The sequence below is a fragment of the Sinocyclocheilus rhinocerous genome, unplaced genomic scaffold (assembly GCF_001515625.1).
Source record: "Sinocyclocheilus rhinocerous isolate Xijiao unplaced genomic scaffold, SAMN03320098_v1.1 scaffold1694, whole genome shotgun sequence".
Lineage (NCBI taxonomy): Eukaryota > Metazoa > Chordata > Actinopteri > Cypriniformes > Cyprinidae > Sinocyclocheilus > Sinocyclocheilus rhinocerous.
Genome location: NW_015626863.1, coordinates 815,639 through 839,063, shown reverse-complemented (window position 1 = coordinate 839,063; position 23,425 = coordinate 815,639). Strand labels below are relative to the sequence as shown.

The following is a 23,425-nucleotide window of genomic DNA, read 5'->3' as shown; positions in this document are numbered from 1 at the left end:
ATATGAGCCTGTCGCCGATATATCGGTATCGGCGAATATGCCGCCGATATGAAATTTTTTTTACAGAACATATAACGCAGATAAAATGCTTGAAATGGTGTAATTACTTAGTTTGTCCAGCAGAGCGCGCTCCATTGTTTGCTTCTGGCGACCTGGATGAAACGCTTTACAGCTTAAGTCTATGGAAAACCGTTAAAACTTTGAACGGCCATATCTCCATAACGGTGTGGCGAATCCGCACCAAATTCTGGGGATCCCTTCAGCTCGAGGAATCCTCTCGAACGCGAATCGAGTGTACGTTTAGAGGCCCGCTTTCGAACAAGACCACCCCCAGTCAACACTTTCACTTCAGTAAGGAGGTCTCTTGTTCAGGCAGCAGCATTCAAGCGTTGTCTTATTCGGCAAGACAAAACAGTAAAAAGCACATTTTGGCTTTTTAATTTATGCAATGGTGAAAAAAAAAATTGGCAAAATACATGGGGAAAATAAACTCGAAAAACCGTGTTCGGTATTCGGCCTTCGACCCAGTGTTTAATTTTGTTCGGTTTTGGCTTCGGCCAAGAATTTTCATTTCGGTGCATCTGAATTTATATTGTATTTATTTACAGAGGTATATTATGTCACACTTCACACTTTCGTCTGTGTGTGAAGACAGTAGCGCAAATCCGTGAATGAATGTTCCGAAGTGAAATAAACTTCAAAGGAATGAAGTTGAATAGAATTTAATTGAATTAAAGTTGAATAAACTTTAACTTTACGGTTCAGTGCACTGATGTCAGACTCATTTTGGATAATAAAGTTTATTGTTAAATGCCCTGCCTCCATTACGTATCTTTGTCACGTCATTATAAGTGTTTGATCACCACATTTGAGTGATAATTGCAAAAAATGTGTTTATATATATATTGTTTATGTATATACTGTATTCTATATATAGTACCAGTCAAATGTTTGGACCCTCGAATGGGAAAGTGTCCAAACTTTTGACTGGTACTGTACTATAATATACACAAAGAATATCGGCCGATATATCGATATCGGCCCTTTCTACTCCCTAATATCGGTATCAGTATCGGCCCCAAAAAACCGATATCGGTCGGGCTCTACTTTTTATTGTTTGAGTCACTTATCAAAAGTTGCTAAAAGTAGCCAAATAAAATGTAAAATTAGCTAAATTTGTTGCTAGGTGCTTTTGGAAGAAAAAGTTGCTAGGGTAGTCTGAAAAGTTGCTAAATTTAGCAACAAAATTGCTAAGTTGGCAACACTGATTACAGCAGATGTGCTCCTGTGTTTGTAAGTGTCGTGTCATGTCTTCATGTGTCCACTAGAGGGACACATTTCACATCCTACAGTCTCATGTCTCTGTTCTTCTCTTTCAGTATGTTTGATGTGGGAGGTCAGAGAGACGAAAGGAGAAAATGGATTCAGTGTTTTAATGGTAAATTGAGTGTGTGAATGAATCCTTGTGAGACGCATGCATGTTAAACAAGTTTGATGTGTGGTCTTTAGCAATTGCATCTCATATACTTTAAAGTGACAGTTCACCCAAAACTGAAATTTGTGTCATCATTTACTCAGCCTCATGTCATTCCAAACCTGTGCGAGTTACCGGTAGCCATTGACTTCCATAATATCTTTTTCCATACTATGGAAGTCAATGGCTACCGTCAACTGTTTGGTTACCAACATTCTTCAGAATATCTTATTTTGTGAAGAAGAAAGAAACGACATTAGGGTGAATACATTTTTGGGTAAACTGTCCCTTTAAGAACATATCAGAAAACAAGAAAACACACACTGATTCCACATATGTGGTGCTGATTTGCAGACGTCACAGCGATCATCTTTGTGGTAGCGAGCAGCAGCTATAACATGGTCTTAAGGGAAGACAACAACACAAACAGACTACGGGAAGCACTTGCTCTTTTTCACAGTATCTGGAATAACAGGTGATGCCTTTATTTTCTTATTCATAACATATAACTTGTTTTTGAGTGTAAGTGCAAGCTTTACTGACCCCCGTCTCTGTCGTGTCTTTATTTCTTCTTTTCACAGATGGTTACGGACAATTTCTGTCATATTGTTCCTAAACAAACAAGACATGCTGGCAAAGAAAGTATTAGCTGGGAAATCCAAAATTGAAGATTATTTCCCTGAATATGCTTCTTACACCTTACCTGATAAAGGTTAGGCTTTTCACCCAGACACACACCGATCAAGACCCAGTAGTTCTCAAATACTGTAGTCGTAAAGTTTTAGTTGTTCGCTGATAGATAATTAACATGCTCTGTTTTTCAGCTAAAGGAAATATGAAAGTTCTGTCATAAAAAAGGTGCACAAGCTCAATAAATGTGTCATAAAAGTAGTCCATATGACTTGTGCAGTGGATCTGTTTGAGTTGTTGAGTTGAACCGGAGATTCAGATTGGTCAAATCCAGGATCATTTAGTTTTGTGAACTGGATTCATGTGCAGGTCAGTGTCAGCTTCCCTGTATGTTAATCTGTCGAGCCTTTTCTATCTTTCAGTAACTCCTGAACCCGGTGAAGACCCCAGAGTGACGAGAGCCAAGTATTTCATTCGTGACGAGTTTTTGGTTAGTATTGTCTTTTTTAAATACACAGATTAAACACAGCAACTATTGCAGTCAGATTTTAGACTGCTTAATTTTGTTGTGATTTTCCTTTTCTCTTATGAAACGATGGAGGAAAACCCTGTTGATGGGTAATTTGTAGACTAGATATTGACCAACATTTACTCTCTATTTAAATAAGTAAACCAATAATTGGCGCCATCCTGTGGCTCTCTAAAGAATACATATTTACCATGTACTTCATTTTCAGTATTAAAGGGATAGTTCACCCCAAAATTTAAATTCTGTCGTTAATTACTCACCCTCATGTCGTTCCAAACCCGCTAAGACCTTCGTTCATCTTCGGAACACAAATTAAGATATTTTTGATGAAATCCGAGAGCTTTCTGACCCTGCATAGACAGCAAGGGAACTACCACGTTCAAGGCCCAGTGATTTTTATGAGGCTACGAGAATACTTTTTGAGCGCAAAGAAAACAGAAATAACGACTTTATTCAACTATTACACTCAATTCAGACTTTAAAGACTCACAAAATATAATTTCCCTGGAGATTCGGTGGAATATTGGCTGGTTGTTTTCTTCAAGACACTGTAATTTAAACCTTGTTTAGCCTTTAAAAAAAGGCATACCTTTTTTTTTTCCCTTCTGTCTCATAGCACATTTCCAGAAGAATCCGTTTAAGATATATATTTATGTTTCTTAAATACATTTTAACTACAAAGTGTAATTAATCATCAAAAAATGGTTGTAATCATTTGAAATTCCTCATTTTCACCGTCTTTTCACAGAGGATCAGTACAGAAAGCGGAGACGGCCGTCACTACTGTTACCCCCATTTCACATGTGCAGTGGACACGGAAAACATCCGCCGGGTCTTCAACGACTGCCGAGACATCATCCAGATAATGCACCTGCGGCAGTGCGAACTCTTGTGATCTCACTTCGGCTCTTTATGAACGTGTCTCCACCTCATAACTCACGAGGTCGAAACCGCAGACAAATATACTACTGACGTTTGGCGCACCACCCTTCGGTTTTTAGGTGTTTTATTTTAACTCATGATTCGGGGACTTTTCCCCCCCACGTTTTTATTTGGATCGCCTTTATTTTTGCCATTCCATGAAGCCTCTGGCTACCTCCTTATTTTTTTATTCAAATAAAAAATATCGTGTATATATGTATACGTGCTGGTGCCTGCCAGATAATGAAGATCGCATCACCTTGTGACCTCCAGGAATCCTAGTCTCGCACCTCGAACCTTGATCTTCTGGCCTACAGGGCTCTCTGCTGCTCTTTCTGTTTCTGAACACTGAAGATCGCTCGCGGACAGAAGCGGGGACGGGGAGGCAGGCCGGGGGTTGTCGAACACTGGGAAAGCGAAGTGAAGTAATGCACTTTTCCATCAGGTTTTGACTGACATTTTTCTTTACAAAGATGGACACACAATGTAGCATCACATCATGAATTTCTGTCCCACTTAAGGCTGTGGACAGGTCAGAGGCTGGCGGGCGTGACCACGCCCCTTTTATGTGAAAGAGGTGGAGCCTTTGAAATGAGGAGGAGGGGCTCTGTGAAGAGGCGGAGCCTTTGAAATGAGGAGGAGGAGGGGCTACGGGAACATTGCTGAAGCCTCGGTTTGGTTTTGGGAACATGATGGCGAAACATCTGCGAAAAGAATCGACCCATTTCTTCTTTTAGTTTCTTAACTTGTACAGACTGTGCAAGGGTGATTTTTTTTTCTTTCCTGTACAGACTAAAATGTTATATTATTTTGTACAACTTTATTGAAAGAGAGTAAAAAATCTACTTGTAGATCTTTGTGCCTTGATTATGGCTGTACCTGTAAATGAAGCTGATACATATGTTTTTGACTGCGCTGTACAGCTTGATGTCACCCCTGTCGGCAGAAGGGACTGTGGATGGGGACCTACTCTGTAGAGTTTAGTTTCTTTTTCGGTTATTTGTTTGTTTTTCTGCTTTGTTTATATAAAAAGAGAAAAAGTTATTTATAAAAAAATATATATATATAGGAGGACTGTGGATGGGGACCTACTCTGTAGAGTTTAGTTTCTTTTTTTTGGTTATTTGTTTGTTTTTCTGCTTTGTTTATATAAAAAGAGAAAAAGTTCTTTATTAAAAAAAAAATAAATATAGGAAAGAAAAATCTTAACCTGTATACATTATGCAAATTGACCCCCTTACCTGCGGTTATGATCGGACGAAACAGCACCATGCCTTTCTTCTAGTTTTTGTTTTCCATTTAATTTCAAGTCTCAGCTTTAAAAAAAAAAAAAAAGTTGACGTGTCCAAAATCACAACCTGGTGTTGTTTTCAAAGACCTTTTTGGATATGAAGTATGTCTGAGAAATATATCCACGTTTGTGTCTGTGAGTGCGTGCGTGTTCACGTACAGGAGACAAACATTGAGCCACAGACGCATGACATTTGTGTTGTGTGTGAGTGTGTGTGTGTGTGCGCAAAAGTGCATTGTGTGCACTCTTTTATAAATGTGCGTACATGTAAATTTATAGGTCTATATAAATATATATGTACAATTCTACATGTTTAATTATGTGTGTGTTGGCGTATACATACTTTAGTATGTATACAGTGAAGATGTGTACTTACATAGGTAAGCATGTCTAGAGTGAAATGAATAAATGAGAGTGCAATATTGAAAGCAACTGTGCGTGTCCGACGATTTTCACCATACACCATACAGACTGAAAGTTTTTTTTTTTTATCATTTCTTTAATATCGATGTTATGTGATATCAGTTTATAATTAGACAGAAGTCTGATTTATAATACACACATCCAAATATACTCTTATTTTGTAAAGCAGAACTTCAAGACGTTTTTATATTTATTCAAATTTTTCTTTTCTTTTATCTGCTGAACACCCTTGGCAGTCCTAATTTATTTTGCTTTTACCAAAACTTTTCAAACCATGTGATCCACCAAAACAATACAAATTATGTTACACATGCAAATTTTGGTTGACAAAATTTGTATTTGTATTTAAAGTTCAAACACATTTAATATATATATATAGTAGTATTACTCCAGTAAATCGCAAAACTTTTTAAATCTGTAAATACTATGTGCTTAAAGTCATATTGCACAAGAAATACTTTTTAAAATAAATCTTCTAAAGTCATTAAATAGATTTTGTGTTATGGTTCTTAAGTCAAGTTCTTAAGTTGCTTTGTCAGTCTACAAAACCCCATACATTCACATTGCAACACTAAAATGCTGACCACATTGAATAGTCTTCAGTGCAGGACGACATATTCAAGATTTCTGATACATTAACATAGACCTCTGATTCAACAAGCCACAGTGCATTACACCAATGAACAGCATATGCAATCAACTTGACAGAAAAAGTTGGTTTGGCTTTTTAGATGTTGAAAAACTCCGATATATATATATATATATATATATATATAGATGTATTGCTGAGTTACATTAATTCCATACAGCATATAAATTACATTCAGATAAAATCTTATTTTTTGAGTCCAAATTTGGATTTCTTGACATACACAAACGCCCTCTTATTTCTTGGAAGTATTTCTTAGTACAGGGATTCTCAGTAGGTCCAATTTCCTACAACTGCACTTTGGTATTTTTAAGACCTGGGACAGTCTTGCGCACTTACTTCCCGTCGCGCGCACACGCTCTCAAGTGGCCAAGACCGCAAGTGTGGGTATTTGGACAAGGGGAGAGTTTAGGTCCAACCCTAATCAAACACACCTGAACAAGCTAATCAAGGTCTTCAGGATTACTAGAAAGTTACAGAAAAGTGAGTTTGATCAAGGTTGGAGCTAAAAGTGGACCTCGAGGGCCAGAGTTGAGAACCTCTGCTTTAGACCAAGGGACTAGACCAAAGGTGTCCAAACCTGTTCCCGAAGGGCCACTGTCCTGCAGATTTACCTACAACACTAATTAAACACATCGGAACCACCTAATCTTCAGTAGGTCTTCAGACTTACTGGAAACTTCCTGGCAACTGTGTTGGGGCTGGTTGAAGATCTGAAGGACGTTGGTTCTCCAGGACCAGGATTCATGTTGTGTCGGACTTGCCGTTCTGAAGCACAGCTGCACATTTGCTCACAGGAACTCTAATAATAGTAATTAGAAAGTCTTCATTAGGTAGAGTAGGATATAAAGGAGTTTGGCAAGTGAATCTTTTGCCTCAACATGGAATGATCTGCTGTCAGCAGAAGCTTTACGACTGAATTACACTCCTAGATTGCAAGATTTTACAGAAGCGTTCCCATTTAAGACTAGGCCTACTTGTATGTCCTGATTTTGCATGCTGGAAACAAGCATCTATCCTGAGTGGTTTCCTCGCGATTACTGCTTCTCAAATGGCTTCTTGCTGATCTGAAGAGTGACCTGTCCGGTGGGCGTGTAGTTGCGGGTTTGTGCGGAAACCTGCGTTTTGAAGCTCTGCAGACCTCCCTCCTTTCCTCTTTGGACCTCGGAGCAGTACGTCGGCTGGACTTCAAGCCTCGCAAAGCTACTGGTATGGCGTGAATAGTTGGATGAAGGTTCTCCCGTCACATGAATGGGTATGGTCTTCTCTCGCCTTGCCTGAGAGCTGCCGCCCGCTGATGAACCTGGACTAAACATGCTGGAAATGTGTTCCTTGAAGGAGCCAAAGAATCCCATGCGAGGTTTTGCCAGTGGACGTACCACGTTCAACACAATGGGTTTGCCAACGACAGGCTCGTTAATTTCTCTCTGCAACACCGAGATCTCACTTGGCTTCTCGACGGGGATGTGATGGTCTGTACTGCTGCCGAACGTTTCACCTGCCTGAGGGACGTAGTCCTCGAGATCTTCAAGAGTAAGAACTCGATTCCCATCAGTCAGCATTTTGCAATCTCGAGCATCAAGTTCGTCATCTTCAGGCTCCACGACAATAGTTCCTTCATCTTCATCAGAGACACACGGGTCACTAATTTCTAATGTTGTCATATTGTCGATCCCTGAAGGTACTTCAGACACATTCTGTGCAGTTTCCTCTTCATCCGTACCAGAAGAAGCTTGCAGAGCCATTGCGGCACCCATTGCCTCTTCTACTAACTTATTGTTGGAGTTATTAGTGTTTGGATTGCCAGGTGGTGACAGCTTGCTGGGGGAAACGCCTCTTCGTCCTGGTAACTTGGGTGATTTGTTCACTTTATACTCGATTATCTCTTCGACTTCTACCCATCTTGGGTTCCTGGCCGTGGCACCCTCCGTCTCTGGAACATACAGTGTCGGTACAGTCTTCCTGGCCAGGGTTCGTCTCTGTCTGGGCGGTTCGGGTGTGGACGTCTCTGAGCGGTGAGCTCCCATGGGCGATGGACGCGGCGATGCATGCCGTTTCATACGGGTGTTCTTCACCACTGTGGTGATGGTCTCCTCACTAGAAGTGGGAAAAGCACATTAGAAGCACATTAAAAGCACATCAGCTTCAGGTTGGTAAGATTTTTATAGTGTTTTTGAAAGAAGTCTTTTATGTTCACCAAGGCTGCATTTATTTAATCAAAAATACAGTAAAAACAATGATTAAATTAAATGATTTTCTGTGTTAATGTATTTTAATATTTAATGTATTCATGTAATGGAAAGCTGAATTTTCAGCATCATTACTCCAGTCTTCAGTGTCACATGATCCTTCAGAAATCATCCTAATATGCTGATTTGCTTTTTAAGAAATATTTTTTTAGGATTCTGTGATGAATAGAAAGTTCAAAACAACAGCATTTAATTAAAATATATTGTGTAACAATCGTGATTGTCACTCGCGTGAAAGAGCGCCGATTTGCCTCCGATTTCGGGCATTTGTCGGCAATTTCGCAAAACCTGTCGGCGAGTGAAAAATTGGGCTAAAATCGTGCAGTGTGAACTCGGCATTACTGTCACTTTTGATCAATGTAATGTGTCCTTACTGAATAAAATTATTAATTTTTGAACAGTAGTGTATTCAATTTGTGCTTATGTGTGTGTATATGAGACTTACATAATTATGGTTTTCTTCGGCATTTTCGTCTCTTGTTCCGTTACTAGTTGGGGAAAAAATAAAAAATTGTAAAACATCTTTTTTTTTAAAACATCAAATTTATTTTCAGTTATCAAATTTCTGTTAATTCATTGCTTTTACCTTCTATACTTATGGCCTGATCTGCTCTACGTTCTCCCGCCATTGCCACAGCAGGAGTGATCAGCTGCGCCGCACACCTGGCACTGCCCAGACGGTTCGACAGCTGCAAATGGAGAATATGATGATCACTGACTTATTTCCTCAGGGTTGGCATAAAGTAAGAACTGAAAGGACTAAAGAAAGAATCTCCATACCTCACACTCATAGTGTCCAAGGTCTCGTTCTCCAGGGTTCTTGATAACTAGAACCAACACTCCACTGCGCGGTTCACTGTATGTCTGAAACTTCTCCAGGTCTGTCAGTAGTTTACCATCCTTAAACCATCTGTCCAGGGAAATGGCATAGTTTAATACTAACTCAATTCATTTAGTCAGTGAAACAGATAACACAAGGAAAGCTGTGTTGGGTTTTTGGAAGTTATTTATGGAACGGCTTGATTTGAATATTATTATATGAATCAACCAGATCTTCTGGGTCATTTTGACTCAATATTTAAACATGGAAATAACATAAATGATAGTGTAAATGAAGTAACTACCTTATCTTGGGACTTGGAGCGCTCTGGATGGTGCAGGTGAACTGAGCATCTTCTCCTGGATAAAGTGTGGATTTCCGGATCTTATTCACAAAACGTGGAGGTACTGCAAAAGGAATAAAAATTAGCTGGAATTTAAACTTATCAAACATCAGCATATTTAAACGAAATGTAAACTTTAATAAATTTTATTATATTAAAATGTTTAATTAAATTAAATGTTACATTAAATTAATTATTAAATTCTTATAAAATGAAATAATTATGATTAAAATCTTTTCACAATGGAGATGGAGTGAAACCCGCTTTACTAAGTTGGATACATTAGGTTGCTCACTCACCCTGCACAGTGATTTTGCCTAGTGTGCTGGCGTTGCCCGCAGAGCTGGTGGCAAAGCACATGTACTGGCCTGAGTCGTCTGCCGTCATGTTGTCCAAAATCAGTGTGCAAGAGCCGTCTGGGTCCTCAATGATGATGTGATGAGGATCCGCTTCCACGGCACGCCCGTCTGTTTGTGAATCAGATGGAGGAATTACTTAACTTCTAAGAAGTCATCAAGAGGGGAAACACCCGAGATTTGGTTCTTTACCTTTGTACCAGGTGACCTGTGGTTTGGGGGCACCAGTGATCTTGCAGGCGAGCTTTACCGTCTGTCCGAGCTCCGCTGTGCAGTCTGTCAACACTGTGTCAAAATCTGGAGAGCCTGTAATAACAAGTAAAATGCTAAATATTAGGACTAGGGTTTATTTTTAGGCAGCGGCTATTTGCACTAAGTGTAAATAGCGATAGAGGCTATTTACACTAAGTGCAAATAGCAATAGATGCTATTTACACCAAGTGAAAATACCTACCCTAAAAAAAATCTGGAGAGCCTGTAATAACAAGTAAAATGCTAAATATTAGGACTAGGGTTTATTTTTAGGCAGCGGCTATTTGCACTAAGTGTAAATAGCGATAGAGGCTATTTACACTAAGTGCAAATAGCAATAGATGCTATTTACACCAAGTGAAAATAGCATATTTTCTTAGCGATAGATGCTATTTGCACTAAGTGCAGATAGTGATAGATTCTATTTAGACGAAGTTAAAATAGCAGGATTTTCTGCTAAAAGGCGGATTCGAACCCGGGTCGATCGCGTCAAAAAGACTACAATACGCGCTATACCATCTACACCACTGAAGCTGTTCTGCTATTTATACTACTTATTGCAAATAGTGGCAATGATCTGCACCTCAGTATTATAGTACATTATAAAACAGTATGCAGTAATTATAATTTTAATTCAAATTATTAAATGGATGCCACCTTATTGGGAGAATGAAGCCCTCCCTACACCTACCCTATCCCTATCACACGTTTGTGGGTGGAGCTAGTGTAAATAGCTTCTGCCAACAAGGTGGGCTATTTGCACTTAGTGTAAATAGACACTCAGTTATTTTTATTGTTTTTGTGTTTTCTCTTTTTGCCACTTGCTGCAGGGATGATATATTTTTGTATGCCAAAATGCATAAACAAGTTAGCATAACTGTTTTTGGCTAAGCACCTGAAATAAGGTCTGGTGTTAACATGAGATCAAGATATTTTCAAGTTTTATTCTACAACGTAAAACGTCATCAAACTGAACAGGTAAACTCATCTTCTCAGTAGTTCGCTTTTACAGCTTCGTCGTGTTAATAATTGTGCTCTTGCAAACTATTCTAACTCAAACTTTCCAACATGAAGATTTAAAATAAAGTTTAAAGAGTTGTTAGAAGCTTAGAGGTGTTGACGTGGTGTTGTTTGTTTATAGCATAACTTTAGCTTTTTACTTTTGGCAACTGTATTAGGCTTCAAAAGGCTGTATTCATTTGTGAAGATTATCAAAGCATGTCCAAATCATAAACTTTCACTGGTCCCAGAGCTTATTTTCTGTAATAATCCAATAAGACAATGACAAAACCTTATTGGGTTTTCTGGCAGGAAGCAGGCTCAAGCTAACTTCTGAGTTGGCCTACAAAAATATGTCTATGTGAGCAATGTATTTATCATGCTAATGTTGGCAACTTACTCCAGGCTGGCATGCTGTAGCGCTGCTGAAGGTCACGGAGGTCGCGGAGCCATGAGTTCTTGATGATAACAGTCCGCGCCTGCAACGTGTATTTTCTCACGGAGTCCTCGCGCTCATGCCAGATCTCAAATGCTCTCTCATCACCCTCAACTGTCTCGTTCACGTCAATGTTTGTGAGCTAAAGACAAAAATTTGGACAGTATTTGCTTTTGAATTATTTGGCTTTTGAATAATCAGCATTGGCCTTAGTAAATATTGTGTTAAATATGTGCATCACTTAATTTCATTTAAAAAGTCATTTAAAAGCTTCTGCAAAGCTCCAACCTTCATCATATTCTTGAACACATATGCTTGGATGTCTGTATTAGTGTCTCTCTTCTGTTTGCATATGACCACATGGTTTTTGAAGAGGAAGACGTGGCGGTGGTGACCTCTGGAAGATGTTCGAATTCCAGGAGCTCCTTCCCAAACAGTGAAGGGCCCCTGTAGAAAAATCCAGAACTTTTTTTTACACTTTGATTTGAAAAGTTTTTAAATTTACTACAAGTAGGTGAAACATGTAAGAACACTTAATCACAAAGCAATTATCCAGTACCTTAAATGGCGACATTTGAGTTTAGGGATTGTACCTGTCTAATAGGTTCTCCCAGCGCCTCCAGATTGGCGGGGTAGTTCTCTATGAGTGATACATGGTGTGTGTTTTCTGAGCGCTGGGAGAGGGACGACACCATGGCATAGGCCTGCTCCAACAAACAGCAGTTCTGACCGTTCCTCGCTTTATTCCGGATCAATTCCTAGAGTAAAATCATGGGAAATATGGAAATGTGTTGGTCACTATCAAATGTTAGTGAAGAGATATATCACATAATACATAACACAATTTCTAAGCACATATTTATATAAATTTTTAGCATTTTGAAAGTGGAGATTGCCTTCACCTGGACCTTGAAAAATGAGTATTGTGGTATTTAAGTATTTATTACCTTCAGTAAAGCCCTGTACTTCTGAATTCTCTCCGGTGGTCTCTGAAGGTAAGCATTGATGCTTAGCACTGGACCTTCTGAGGGGTCAACATTTGCCAACTCTGATACTGTATAATCCTAATGAAAAATTACATAAAACATGTTCTGTCTTCTGAATACCACATTATTTTTACATACAAAGAAAAAAAATCACAAAGATTAAAAGTCACTTTTTTCTAATCCAGTTTTTATGCCCCCAGAAATCCATCACTATGCTGTCAATAATTTGTAAACCCACCTTGAAATACTGGTGCACTTTTTTCTCACTGATGGCGGACTCAGCTTGCAATTGTCCAATGAAGTACTGCAGATATTTCTCAAACCCTTCAGAGTTTCTCAGGAAATGCATGGCAGTGTCATCATCTGTGTCACAATCACGCAGACCAGGCAGCAAAGAGCTGGAAAACAGTCAACTTCATTATGTATTTCCCTGTTGTCACATCTGTATGCCAAGACTAGCATATAAATGAAAACAATTCTTTACATATTCCTTAAAAAGGAAAATTGTAGATGCAGAGTTGAATGAAGTACTGCAGATATTTCTCAAACCCTTCAGAGTTTCTCAGGAAATGCATGGCAGTGTCATCATCTGTGTCACAATCACGCAGACCAGGCAGCAAAGAGCTGGAAAACAGTCAACTTCATTATGCATTTCCCTGTTGTCACATCTGTATGCCAAGACTAGCATATAAATGAAAAAATTCTTTACATATTCCTTAAAAAGGAAAATTGTAGATGCAGAGTTGTAGAATTAACCATAATATCTGACTGCCTGAACTCTGTACCTGCTGTGGAAGGATTTCAAATCATTGATATTACGGAAGATGGTTTCCTTCTGGGTGGCGATTTCAGGTGGTGTGCTCTCCTCCTCCACACGCTTCAGATGGTGTGACGTGAAGAACTCCATCTCCTTCAGAAACTCAGTTTCTGTGCTGATCAGCTCTTGGACAAGTTGACTAGATACATATGAAGCCGAGGTAGAATTACTAAAGTGGTACGATATAAAATGCACATTGCACTTCACTTAATGTATCCAAATTTACCAGAGTTTCTTCTTGTACTCTGTCTCTGTGACTTCTTCTCTAGTGGTCTCTGGGAGGTCTGCTATGTCTGCAGACAGCTACAACACAACCATCCCCTCATTAGTAAGAAATTATGAGACACACAACCCTATAAAAAGCTATCATTACATTTTGTGCATTTTAACCCTAATGTCAAAATTTAAAATCAATATTTCACCACTAGGTGACCAGTTATCCATTTTGAATGAACCTAAACTGACCTTCAGTCTTTTGTCGAGATACGCAGGCGAGACCCATCCCTGGCGAGATGGGTTGGATTTGGTGGGCTTGGTGCGGACAAGCCATTTAAGTGGATGGGCAGAGTCCAGAACCTCCACATACTGGCCCTCTTTCAGAGCGATGGCATCTTTACTGACCCCCATGGGGTTGTAGTCAGCAGTCACAACGAAGATATCAAACATCTGCACAGATGCATTGAGATAACAGAGCATTTGGAAAATGTGACTTGCCCTCTTCACCCTTGAGAATACGAGAACGCTCTGGATTCTGCTTTCAAATATCCTTCTGTGAACTGAATATTATGCTTAACTCACATAAAAATAATATGAACTACAGAATAATGATACCAACATTACACATCCATTTTTATTTCCTCTTTTCAATAAATGGTAAATGAATGTATTCAAATTCTTATGTGAACAGAATAGCAAAAGATCTGACACAGTTACATTAGTTATAATAATAACATTCGTTTGTTGATGACACTGAGAGTGTGATATTTGTAATACCTCTCCCCTGGCATCTCCTTCATCTGACTCGGATGATGAGTCTGCGATCAGAGATGGCGGGCGCGATCGGCCGTGATATGGAGATGGAGATGGTGTTTTTGTTTCATCATCGCTGTCAGCTCCTGGGACACGTAATGAAGCTAGAGGCAGACAGAGACAAAAGGATAGAGGAAGAAAGAGGTATTGTGTCAATCAATTAGTGTCACAACAATGTTTAAGTATCATGTTTGACAGCATGGGCTTTAGCATCACATTTGCTCAGATGATGATAATCAATTAAAAAATCAACATATTCAGACACATATTCAGAATGTAATTTGAAAATATAAATCTGGACAAAAAAAATAGCAAGGAACTCCAAATGTTATATTGTAAGCAAACATTTCAAAGTCAAAATGAAAAATATTTACACTGTACACATCTTTAACATGTACTTCAGAATTTGGTTTAAATGGTTTTCAAAATAAAAACTTGATATAGGCTTATTAACATCCTTAACAATGGTGTTTGTGTGATCATTTAGACATGATTTATCTTTACTTTACAATGGTTCCCAAACTGCAGCACGCCAACATACATAAAATGTAACATTACACTACTGCCGTTTAAGTAATCGCATGTGTAGATTTAATCTCGCGATAACAAAAAAAATAAAAAAAATAAAAAAAAGTTTCCGCTGTGAAATTTAACCGCAGTTTCAAAAATACCGCGTACTGACAGAACATACAGTTATTAAGGCTACGGTAACCTCCGTACTACTGAAACTCTCTCAAAAAACGTGCATTTGCTCAAAAGTCAGAAAGCCCGAAGAGATACAAAGAGGTGGAAATATGGATTTGGAAATTATCTCTCGCAAATGGATGCTGAGCATGATTTATGAGGAAAACGGTCCCAGTTTCGATGACCTAAAGTGAAGGTAAGCAGCAATAATCGTTTACTGTACTGTATCATGTTTCTCCTGCGATTTGACGTGCATTATATCATGCTTGTGTAAAAATAAAATTGTGCCCACACAAACACTAATGTAATGCTCGTGCAACTCCATACATCTAAATGAATATGTCAGCGAGCGTTCATCAATTTTCTTTGTGTATACTGAAACAGAAAAATTAGAGTCTGCTTCCACTGAATTTAAGAATGTCCAGTTTATTTTGAATTGTGACAAATGGCCCTGATTTTATAGAACTGTAACTTTATTACCACTAGGCAATACTTGCAGCATTTTTAACATTATTGAAGATCTTAAATTCATTCCTTTTTAAAAATGTTAAAAATTTAAAAATGTTGAGAGCCAAAGAAACAGACAAGCAAAGTGATTAACAACAGCATAGCCTCATGGAGAAAAAGGCAAGGTTCTGGTATGTTACACTGGAGGTTCTGCGGATACATACTGGTTACTTTGGGCCAAGATTTCATCCACTGGAGCACTTGATGGTTCTGTAAGCTGTCTGAACAAATCAATGCTTCAATGAGAATGTGAGTGAATAGAGGGATGAGAGGATGGATGGATAGTTTGATGGATAGACAAAATAATGGAGTCAGTGAGCTGTGTAGGAATTGAGGGATCCAGAGAAATGTTTTTTTTAATTTTTTTTATAAAAAAACAAAAGTGAGGTTCAGGAAAACACATAGAATGTGTTCATTAAACATTTCCAGAGTATAATTAATTATTTAAAACAGTGAATTTGCAACAGGTGTACGCCATTTCAGTACTCAGTACATCCTGTGACATAAATTCAAAGCATTTGAGCACATGCTAAACTCATTCAAAAACAGTGCACACTGTTTTAAGTGAATATTAGGATGCATCTGCTGAGAAAGACTACATTAGCAAGATAAATAGTTATTAATAGTGCAAATAACATACAATAAAATTGAAATCAAGAAGGCTAATTTAATTTTAAAAAAGTAGTACAGTATAAATAGTACATACATATTGTAATTCAGTCCGGCAGAGCAGATTACAAAAATATTTAGCTCAGTATTATTGACTGAAAAAAAAGAAAGAAAAGACAGTGTTTTCTCTTACCTTGAGTAATCCTGGCAGATACCATTTCTGTGATTTGGGTTGTGAGTTTTTGTAAGAATTCCTCAGTACCCACTTCACCCAGGGAAGGTAGTTTGATCTCTCCTGAGATGTGATCACAGTAATTATTTTGTTGCAGATTATTTGACAAATATTTGATGGCAGTCACTCTGATATAATCTGTCAGTGCATTGATAGTAAACAAAAGTAGTAAAAAAAAATAAATAATAGAACATCAATATCAAATATTCACCTTTGCCCTTTTCCTCTGGTGGGCTGATAGTAATTCCCAGAACCCTGAAAAAAAAACATCTAAATCTCTAAAACTTTAAAATGTTTAAATGTTTAGATTAATAAAAGTATCTAAATTGACAGCTGTATGCTTTTATATTTACACTTACTCTGGCCCCACTTTCTTTTGCTCTGGTGCTGTTGGACAGAAAAGTAAGCATGATAAAAAAGGGTACGCATACCAGCCATAATCTTGGTATAAAAAAAATAATATAAAAAAGAAGTCATGTGATTCTGACATCACTACTGTTAATAACTGAACCATGAGTTTCTAACCTGTCTCCACATCCAGTCGGGCTGTGTTGACTGACTGTCCAGCACGGTTGGTGGCGATGCAAGTGTACATGCCGCCATGTTTTTTTTCCACTTCCATGAGGATGAGACTATGTTGACGGCCAGAGCTGGCCACCTTGTAACCTGTTGTGTCTGCCTTGATCCACAGAACATCCTTATCTGACACTTCCTTTAACCAGTTTACAGATGGGGTTGGGGAGCCTGTGGAAGACAGTAACTTGGCTTTATATATTTCATCTTTTGTAATGTGCAGCTGAACGTTATGCCTAATGCTTTGGTCTATTTCTCAAAATTGCATCTAAAATAATTTTCTTGGTATTTTATTTATTGTGGTAACACCATACCTTCCACTTTGACTGACAGCGTTATACTCGCTCCCTGTTTCACCTTCTTGTTGCTGAACCTCTCCAGGAAGCGTGGTGGCACAAGTGGCACCTTTGAATCTATTTGTGGAAAAATACAAGTGGCGTAGTAAATGACATGCATGCATAATCTTTCATATCAATACTTCAAATTTCAAAATGCATTTGCATCTTACATCATGTGGAACAATGATTCATAATCACATGTGCTGTATGCAAGATGTTTACCTCTCATTCGTCCCTGTTCAGGTGCTGGGCGCTCTCCAGGAGCTAATTAGTGAATGTAAACAAAGAAACAAACAGAAAAACATGTTAGAATTGATTTAGCACATTTAATTTGGGAAACAATTTAGCTGTAATCACGTTTAATAATTTCTAATTTCAACACTCTTCCATTTCCTGTCACAGTCTTACAAAGACCCAATGCAAGCGACATATAGAGTTTAAGTACAAAAGGAACATTTACCCAGTAAATTCAGTCGTGCTGAAGAGTAGGCAGAGCCAGCTATATTGCTAATGTATGCTGAGTATTCTCCAGTGTCCTCGCGCTTAACATCCAAAATCTCAAGACTGTGTTGATCTCGCTCAGTCGACAATACAATTCTGCTGGAGGCTTGAAGTGGGGTGCCGTCTTTGAACCAGTAAACCCTTGGTGTGGGAAATCCTGCAGAAAGGCATTGAACATGAAACTGTGTTTGCCACCCATATTACTTCTGCAAATGCAACAGCTGAAAGTTACAGTAGACTTAGATGCAAAACAATGTGAATATTTATTAGGAATATAAACATGTTCATAAAAAGGATTTAGGACATTAATGTCATTATGGTTAGAGCGACTAGAGTTGAATAGATACAACAGGTGCAGATGCAAAAAAGAAAACACTTGGAATAAATAGTGCATAAATAATCAGAATACAGATAAAATAGAATTTGAAATGAAACAGAATTTGCATCCATGGAAAAAAACAGCTGACCTTTGACCCTGACACTCATTTTGGCAATGGGTGCTCCAGGACTGAGGAATAAATCATGTAACTCATCCACAATCTGAGGAAGCTGCTCGTCTTCTGCCACAGACTCAAAAGCCTCTGTGTCCCTGTGCTCCGAGCTAAAAGAGCAACCCAAACACAAGAAGAAGCCCATTTAGAACTAGCATGAAATTTAAATCAGAGGTTTGTTCTGGCAGGCTTTGAGCTAAATCTATTTTATCCCTGTAGTACTGACATAAAATGTCATAAAAATCACTTTAAATTAAATTACTGAATCTTACCTAGACACATAACCTTTAGCACTGACATAGGAAGACGTCTCTGTGGCATCAGCTGCTGTGTCATAGTCTGAGCTACAAGACACTTTAAACATACACAAGACTGAATCAATAATCAAACAACATGAGTCTTGAAATCTTGAGTCTTTAAGAAGAGTATAAAATAAATACCCCAAAATAAAAATGGTCATCATTTACTAACACTCAATATTCAAACAACAAATCGACAAAAATGCAGAAAACAGATTAAATGACCTCTAATTAGTTCTGAATATCAAAATATATACACATATTAACCGCATTCATCTTAAGCATGTTGAGAATGTAGGCCTAGAGCATTTTTAGGCCATCTAGAGACAAACAACAACAATGATAAAACACATGCAGTCACATTCTTACACTTCACAGATGCACCGGTAAAAGAAAGTGCCATCTTTGTTCAAATGTTTCAATCTGGGACGCCATTTTGCTCTCTTGTCTACATTTGTGAGTTTTTGGTTTTGATTAACACTTTCTTTTAACAGTGTACTCACTGTCCACCCTCAGCTCAGCCTTGCTGGAGGCGATGCCACTGTCATTTTCAGCCATGCATCGGTACACGCCCATGTCTGTGGGCAGCACAGCTGTGATGATCAGCTGGTGATGGCCTTCCTGGTCTTCATTGATCATGTAGTGGTCGTTTTCCTCCAATATCTTTCCATCCTTGAACCATCTCACAGTGGGAGGGGGGTTGCCGACAATTACACAGTCAAAACTGACTGGAAACCCATCAGGAACATCTTGGCTACGGAGCTCCGTCAGGAAGACGGGGGCCGCTGGGAGGTTGGTAGGTGATTAAGAGAACAGTGAAGAGCAAACAAAACCGCAAAGAACAGAGCATAGCAATACTTTTGAGGAAAAATGCTGAACCAGGCGAAAACATGACATGCCATCACTTTAAGATCCAAAACAAACAAGTCACAACATTTTTTGTACATTTCAAAAGTGCTGCCCTATAATGACAAACAAAATCCAGCACTGAATCATGTAACATTATAAAGAAACAAACAAAAGTAGCAAAAACATTTATAGTAAAACCACATGGAAGAAGTATCATACCAGGGGCTCCTGTCATGAAAGCAGGCATCGGTAGGTCCTGAGTTGGGGTTTGGGAGCCATCTTGGGAGAGACTCATCTTTGTGATACGCAGCTCTACCTTAGCACCTGCTGCTGCTATGATGGCCGTTTCAATGGGAACTCCTTGATAAGTAAACATTTCCTGGAAGCGCTGGGAAGCTACTTGAGCTTCTGCACGGTTATCAAAGCGGATGTAGATATACTGATCGTCTTCCCGGTAAGTCTGTAGATCCGGTGGCGGTAAATCTCCTTCATCCGCACTAACAAAAGGTTCCTCTTCCACATCCGGAGGGAGGCGAGTACGAAGAAGTCGCTGTAATCGTTTACTTGCTTGGCGTAAAGTCTCATCCATCTCACTCCCTGAGGAGCTCTCAGCTTCACTATCTGCACTGTAGCCCAGAGCGAGGGGGCGTCGCCCAGAAGATTCCCGCAGCGACCCTACAGTGACTTTGCCACTATGGGTGGAAACACCAAACTTATTGGTTACTTCACAAGTATATACACCCGTGTCTTTGGTTGTGGCAGCAGTCACTACTAGAGAGCAGGTGCCATCATTATAGATGTCAATGTGATGGTGCTTGCCATCTGTTAAGGGTTCACTATCTTTCAGCCAGCGAACTTTATCTGGCTTACCCTCCACAATGCACTCAAGATGAATTGTCCCATTGGGCTCCTTAGTCTGATCCTTGAATGCTTCTTTGAAGACTGGTCGCATGTCCTTCCTGGCTTTATAACCTTTGAAGGCTGCCTGAATCTTGACAGCAGCCTCTTGCAACTCATCCCCATTCTGAGCTTCCATAAGGGGCTCCACAGATGCCTTTGTAACTGATTGCTCAGTCATCTGGAAGTGCTCATACAGTTTCATGGAGGCAATAGTCTCAGTCATAGAGGACTTGCTGCTTTTCTTAAGGTAAGACACCAAGCTTGTTGTCCCACTGAGAGATTCCTCATCAGAACTTGTATAGAGATTAGGCTCTGCTGTGATCTTGGGAGTTGGCTCAACAGGTCTCACTTCCTTTTCAGGTACTTTTCCTTCTTTGCTCTGGACCTTTTCTTTTCCATCTTCTTCTGGCAACTCTGAAATTGAATCTAATGTGGGCTCCCGACTCATTCTCCTCTTCTTGGCCACTGCATCCCACAGAGCATGCAAATCTCCCTCAGAAGCAGCCTCAGGAGGCAGTTTGGGCTGGCTGCCCGCATCCTGAGAAAGTGTCGTGTCATCTCCTGTAATCAGGTAGCCATCATAAATCAGTCTCACCCATGGTACCATTTTTATGTTGGAAAAAAGTTTATATTAAATATATCAACAATTTGTCTCTGCAACAGCAATTTGACTGTAATGAAACTCGGGTATATTGTGAGGAGCTTAAAACATTAAATGCACTTCTGCACATGAAAAGAAAAGATACTGAAATATAATGTAATGGTTGTAGTAACATTTACAAATATTTAGTACTTGTTGGAGAAAACACTATTTTGACATAACAGTCTTATTGACATGCACATGACAGTAACCTGAAGAAGTTGGAAAGAGACAGGAAAAATATATTTGGACACTGTAATCTCGTAATGAAGAAAATCATAAAGTAGCAAAGTTCCAAACACTGTGACCAAGACATACACAAATAAACAACAATAGTAAGTTAGATGTGAGGTTAAGCGAAGTAAAGTACCTTCGAGGTTGACGTTGATTGAAGTCTTTGCCTCTTCTGAGGCTACACAAGAATAGACACCCTGGTCTGTAGACTGGAAATCCTTTATGAGCAAAACTTGGCTCTTTCCTTCTGCTACCATTTGGTACTTGACCCCAAACTCTATCTCTCTGTTGTCCTTGAGCCATGTGATTGATTTGCTCTCTGTAGAAAGTTCACACTCTAAACGAACCATCTTTCCTTTTTGGATCTTAGAGCTGCTTAACATTTTGGTCATGGTCACTGGTGCATCTGAAGACCAAAGGTCCATTCAAAGAACAGTGAAAGAAATGTAGCAAGAATTCAATAAGAACAAATACAAATACAAAATACACTTGTTTAGAGTATAGTTTTTAGTGTTCTACTACTACTGTAGCATCTAGGGCAGAGTTCTTCACTCCTGGTCGTAGAGAGCCACTTTCCTTCAGAGTTTAGTTCCAGCTGTGATCAAGGTTTTTGGGTCTACTTTAAAGTTATAGCCAGGTGTTGTTGGAGCACGATTGAAACTAAACTCTGCAAGAAAGTAGCTCTCTGGGACTAGAAGTGAGGAACCCTGATCTAGGACAGACTGCTGATAGCAAGCCTTCTATATGGACTCATGGAGGCAGTTTGGTTAGATGAAAAAACAATGTACTCACAATGTACTCTATAAGGTTGCTTTCAATAAATTTGTTATTTCTGCAAGTATCCACTTACCGAGTGTCACGGTTTGAGGCAGCTGGACAGGCTCTCCAATACCAGCATGGTTAATGGCTGCCACTCTGAACCTGTAACCTGCCCCCGGTATGAGGTTTTCAACCAGAAATTCAGTGTTGCACACTGGTTCTGTGTGGCAGGGCAGCCAGAGGACACTGTCCACTAGACGCATTTCCACACGGTAACCAATGATTGGGCTTCCTCCATCACTGAGGGGTGTGAACCAAGACAAGGTGACGAACGTTGGGCCTTTACTAACCAGCTCTGGGTCTTCAGGGGGATCAGGCACAGCTATAAATATCCAGACAAAATGAAAAAAAAAAATGTTATACAATAAGCATAATAGCAGAAATTATAATGAACGAGACACAAATGAGGACCCTTACATATTGTGATGAGTTTGGCCATTGATAAGGCATCCCGAGCTGCAAATGTGATTTCCTGTGTGGGCTGAGCCTGGGCTTTCTTCAAAATTAGGCTGTAGGAAGAGCCACTGGCTCTCATGGCCCATTGGTCATTACATTGAAGCTCAACACCATTTGCATACCAAGTCACTTCACTCTCAGGCACAGCTTCATTCAAAACACAAGTGAACTCAACTTGCTCTCCTGCAATGGCGGTCTTATCTTCCAAAGGCTTGACCACCTCCAGTTGCCAAGCTGTACAGAACAAATCCATAAATACATTTCCATTTATGCATTTAGCTTTATATTTAATATATCCTAAAACTGCAGCATGAAACTAATAACAAAATAGTAAATAAATAAAGCTATACCATTTAAAGTAGAAAATGAACTGCATCTTTATTCAAAATATAGTCATGACCTATAAAACTATAGCTGTCATTTTCTTTGATAAAATATGACGTAACACTTTTTATTTAATGCTAATACAACAGAAATTACGTACCTTTGACAGACAGAAGAGCAGTAGTTGATGAAGTGCCAGCTTGGAATGTAACCCTTGTGTTTTCACAAGGATGCAAGTCCTTTAAAAGCAGAAGATGACGTCTGCCACTCTCAAAGGAAACAATCTCCACTTTTGCAGACTCCTTTACAGGCTTGCCATCGATTAACCACCGGCAGTCTTTGGTTTCAGGACGAGACAAGGAGCATTCAAAAAGTGCTTCCCCACCATTAATGGTCTCCACGTTACTCAGCTCTTGAAGAATATCAATTGGTTTAGCTGCAAGAGAGATAATGCCTGAAAAAACACTGGCTTTATACACGCCAAGTCGCTGTAGTACACAATGACTTTCACTGACCTTGAATTCAAAACAATTCTTAAACTTAAAACAGTAACACAATCACACTCAATTAACAATTCTTCCAACATTTCACTAGCATATAGCATCCAGCATTGAGTAGCATAAGAAACAAAGGTAGCTGTGATAAAAGCACATGATGGTTACTGCATAGCCAGCCAGATGATGATGATGTTGCTAAAAACAGCAATTTTTGGCTCGAGTAAAAAAAAATAAATAAAAAAAAATCCCAGTAAAACTCTTTGTGGTA

At 39.1% G+C, this 23,425-nt stretch overlaps 2 protein-coding genes across 2 annotated transcripts in view; one reads left to right on the top strand and one right to left on the bottom strand.

The window, feature by feature from the left end:
• LOC107717546 (guanine nucleotide-binding protein G(olf) subunit alpha-like) overlaps positions 1-4,274 on the top strand; it is a 21,749-nt gene extending 17,475 nt beyond the window's left edge. Inside the window, exons 8-12 of the mRNA XM_016524329.1 lie at positions 1,380-1,438; positions 1,829-1,949; positions 2,056-2,186; positions 2,527-2,594; positions 3,382-4,274. Coding sequence (XP_016379815.1) covers positions 1,380-1,438; positions 1,829-1,949; positions 2,056-2,186; positions 2,527-2,594; positions 3,382-3,528 — 526 coding nt within the window. The 3' untranslated portion in view covers positions 3,529-4,274. The remainder of the gene's footprint in view (positions 1-1,379; positions 1,439-1,828; positions 1,950-2,055; positions 2,187-2,526; positions 2,595-3,381) is intronic.
• Positions 4,275-6,396: 2,122 nt separating this feature from the next.
• Positions 6,397-23,425, bottom strand: part of LOC107718040 (obscurin-like) — a 52,074-nt gene continuing 35,045 nt past the window's right edge. Inside the window, exons 52-82 of the mRNA XM_016524978.1 lie at positions 22,821-23,096; positions 22,298-22,570; positions 21,912-22,202; positions 21,198-21,467; positions 19,507-20,748; positions 18,942-19,223; positions 18,412-18,493; positions 18,116-18,249; positions 17,608-17,805; positions 17,370-17,411; positions 17,124-17,222; positions 16,762-16,980; positions 16,596-16,623; positions 16,448-16,491; positions 16,198-16,299; positions 14,169-14,308; positions 13,641-13,841; positions 13,402-13,478; positions 13,144-13,314; positions 12,597-12,756; positions 12,320-12,436; positions 11,966-12,130; positions 11,661-11,819; positions 11,337-11,514; positions 9,878-9,991; positions 9,629-9,796; positions 9,291-9,393; positions 8,947-9,076; positions 8,753-8,855; positions 8,612-8,654; positions 6,397-8,014 (exon numbers count right to left, since the gene is read on the bottom strand). Of these exons, the coding sequence (XP_016380464.1) occupies positions 6,955-8,014; positions 8,612-8,654; positions 8,753-8,855; positions 8,947-9,076; positions 9,291-9,393; positions 9,629-9,796; positions 9,878-9,991; positions 11,337-11,514; positions 11,661-11,819; positions 11,966-12,130; positions 12,320-12,436; positions 12,597-12,756; positions 13,144-13,314; positions 13,402-13,478; positions 13,641-13,841; positions 14,169-14,308; positions 16,198-16,299; positions 16,448-16,491; positions 16,596-16,623; positions 16,762-16,980; positions 17,124-17,222; positions 17,370-17,411; positions 17,608-17,805; positions 18,116-18,249; positions 18,412-18,493; positions 18,942-19,223; positions 19,507-20,748; positions 21,198-21,467; positions 21,912-22,202; positions 22,298-22,570; positions 22,821-23,096 (6,671 nt within the window). The 3' untranslated portion in view covers positions 6,397-6,954. The remainder of the gene's footprint in view (positions 8,015-8,611; positions 8,655-8,752; positions 8,856-8,946; positions 9,077-9,290; positions 9,394-9,628; positions 9,797-9,877; positions 9,992-11,336; positions 11,515-11,660; positions 11,820-11,965; positions 12,131-12,319; positions 12,437-12,596; positions 12,757-13,143; positions 13,315-13,401; positions 13,479-13,640; positions 13,842-14,168; positions 14,309-16,197; positions 16,300-16,447; positions 16,492-16,595; positions 16,624-16,761; positions 16,981-17,123; positions 17,223-17,369; positions 17,412-17,607; positions 17,806-18,115; positions 18,250-18,411; positions 18,494-18,941; positions 19,224-19,506; positions 20,749-21,197; positions 21,468-21,911; positions 22,203-22,297; positions 22,571-22,820; positions 23,097-23,425) is intronic.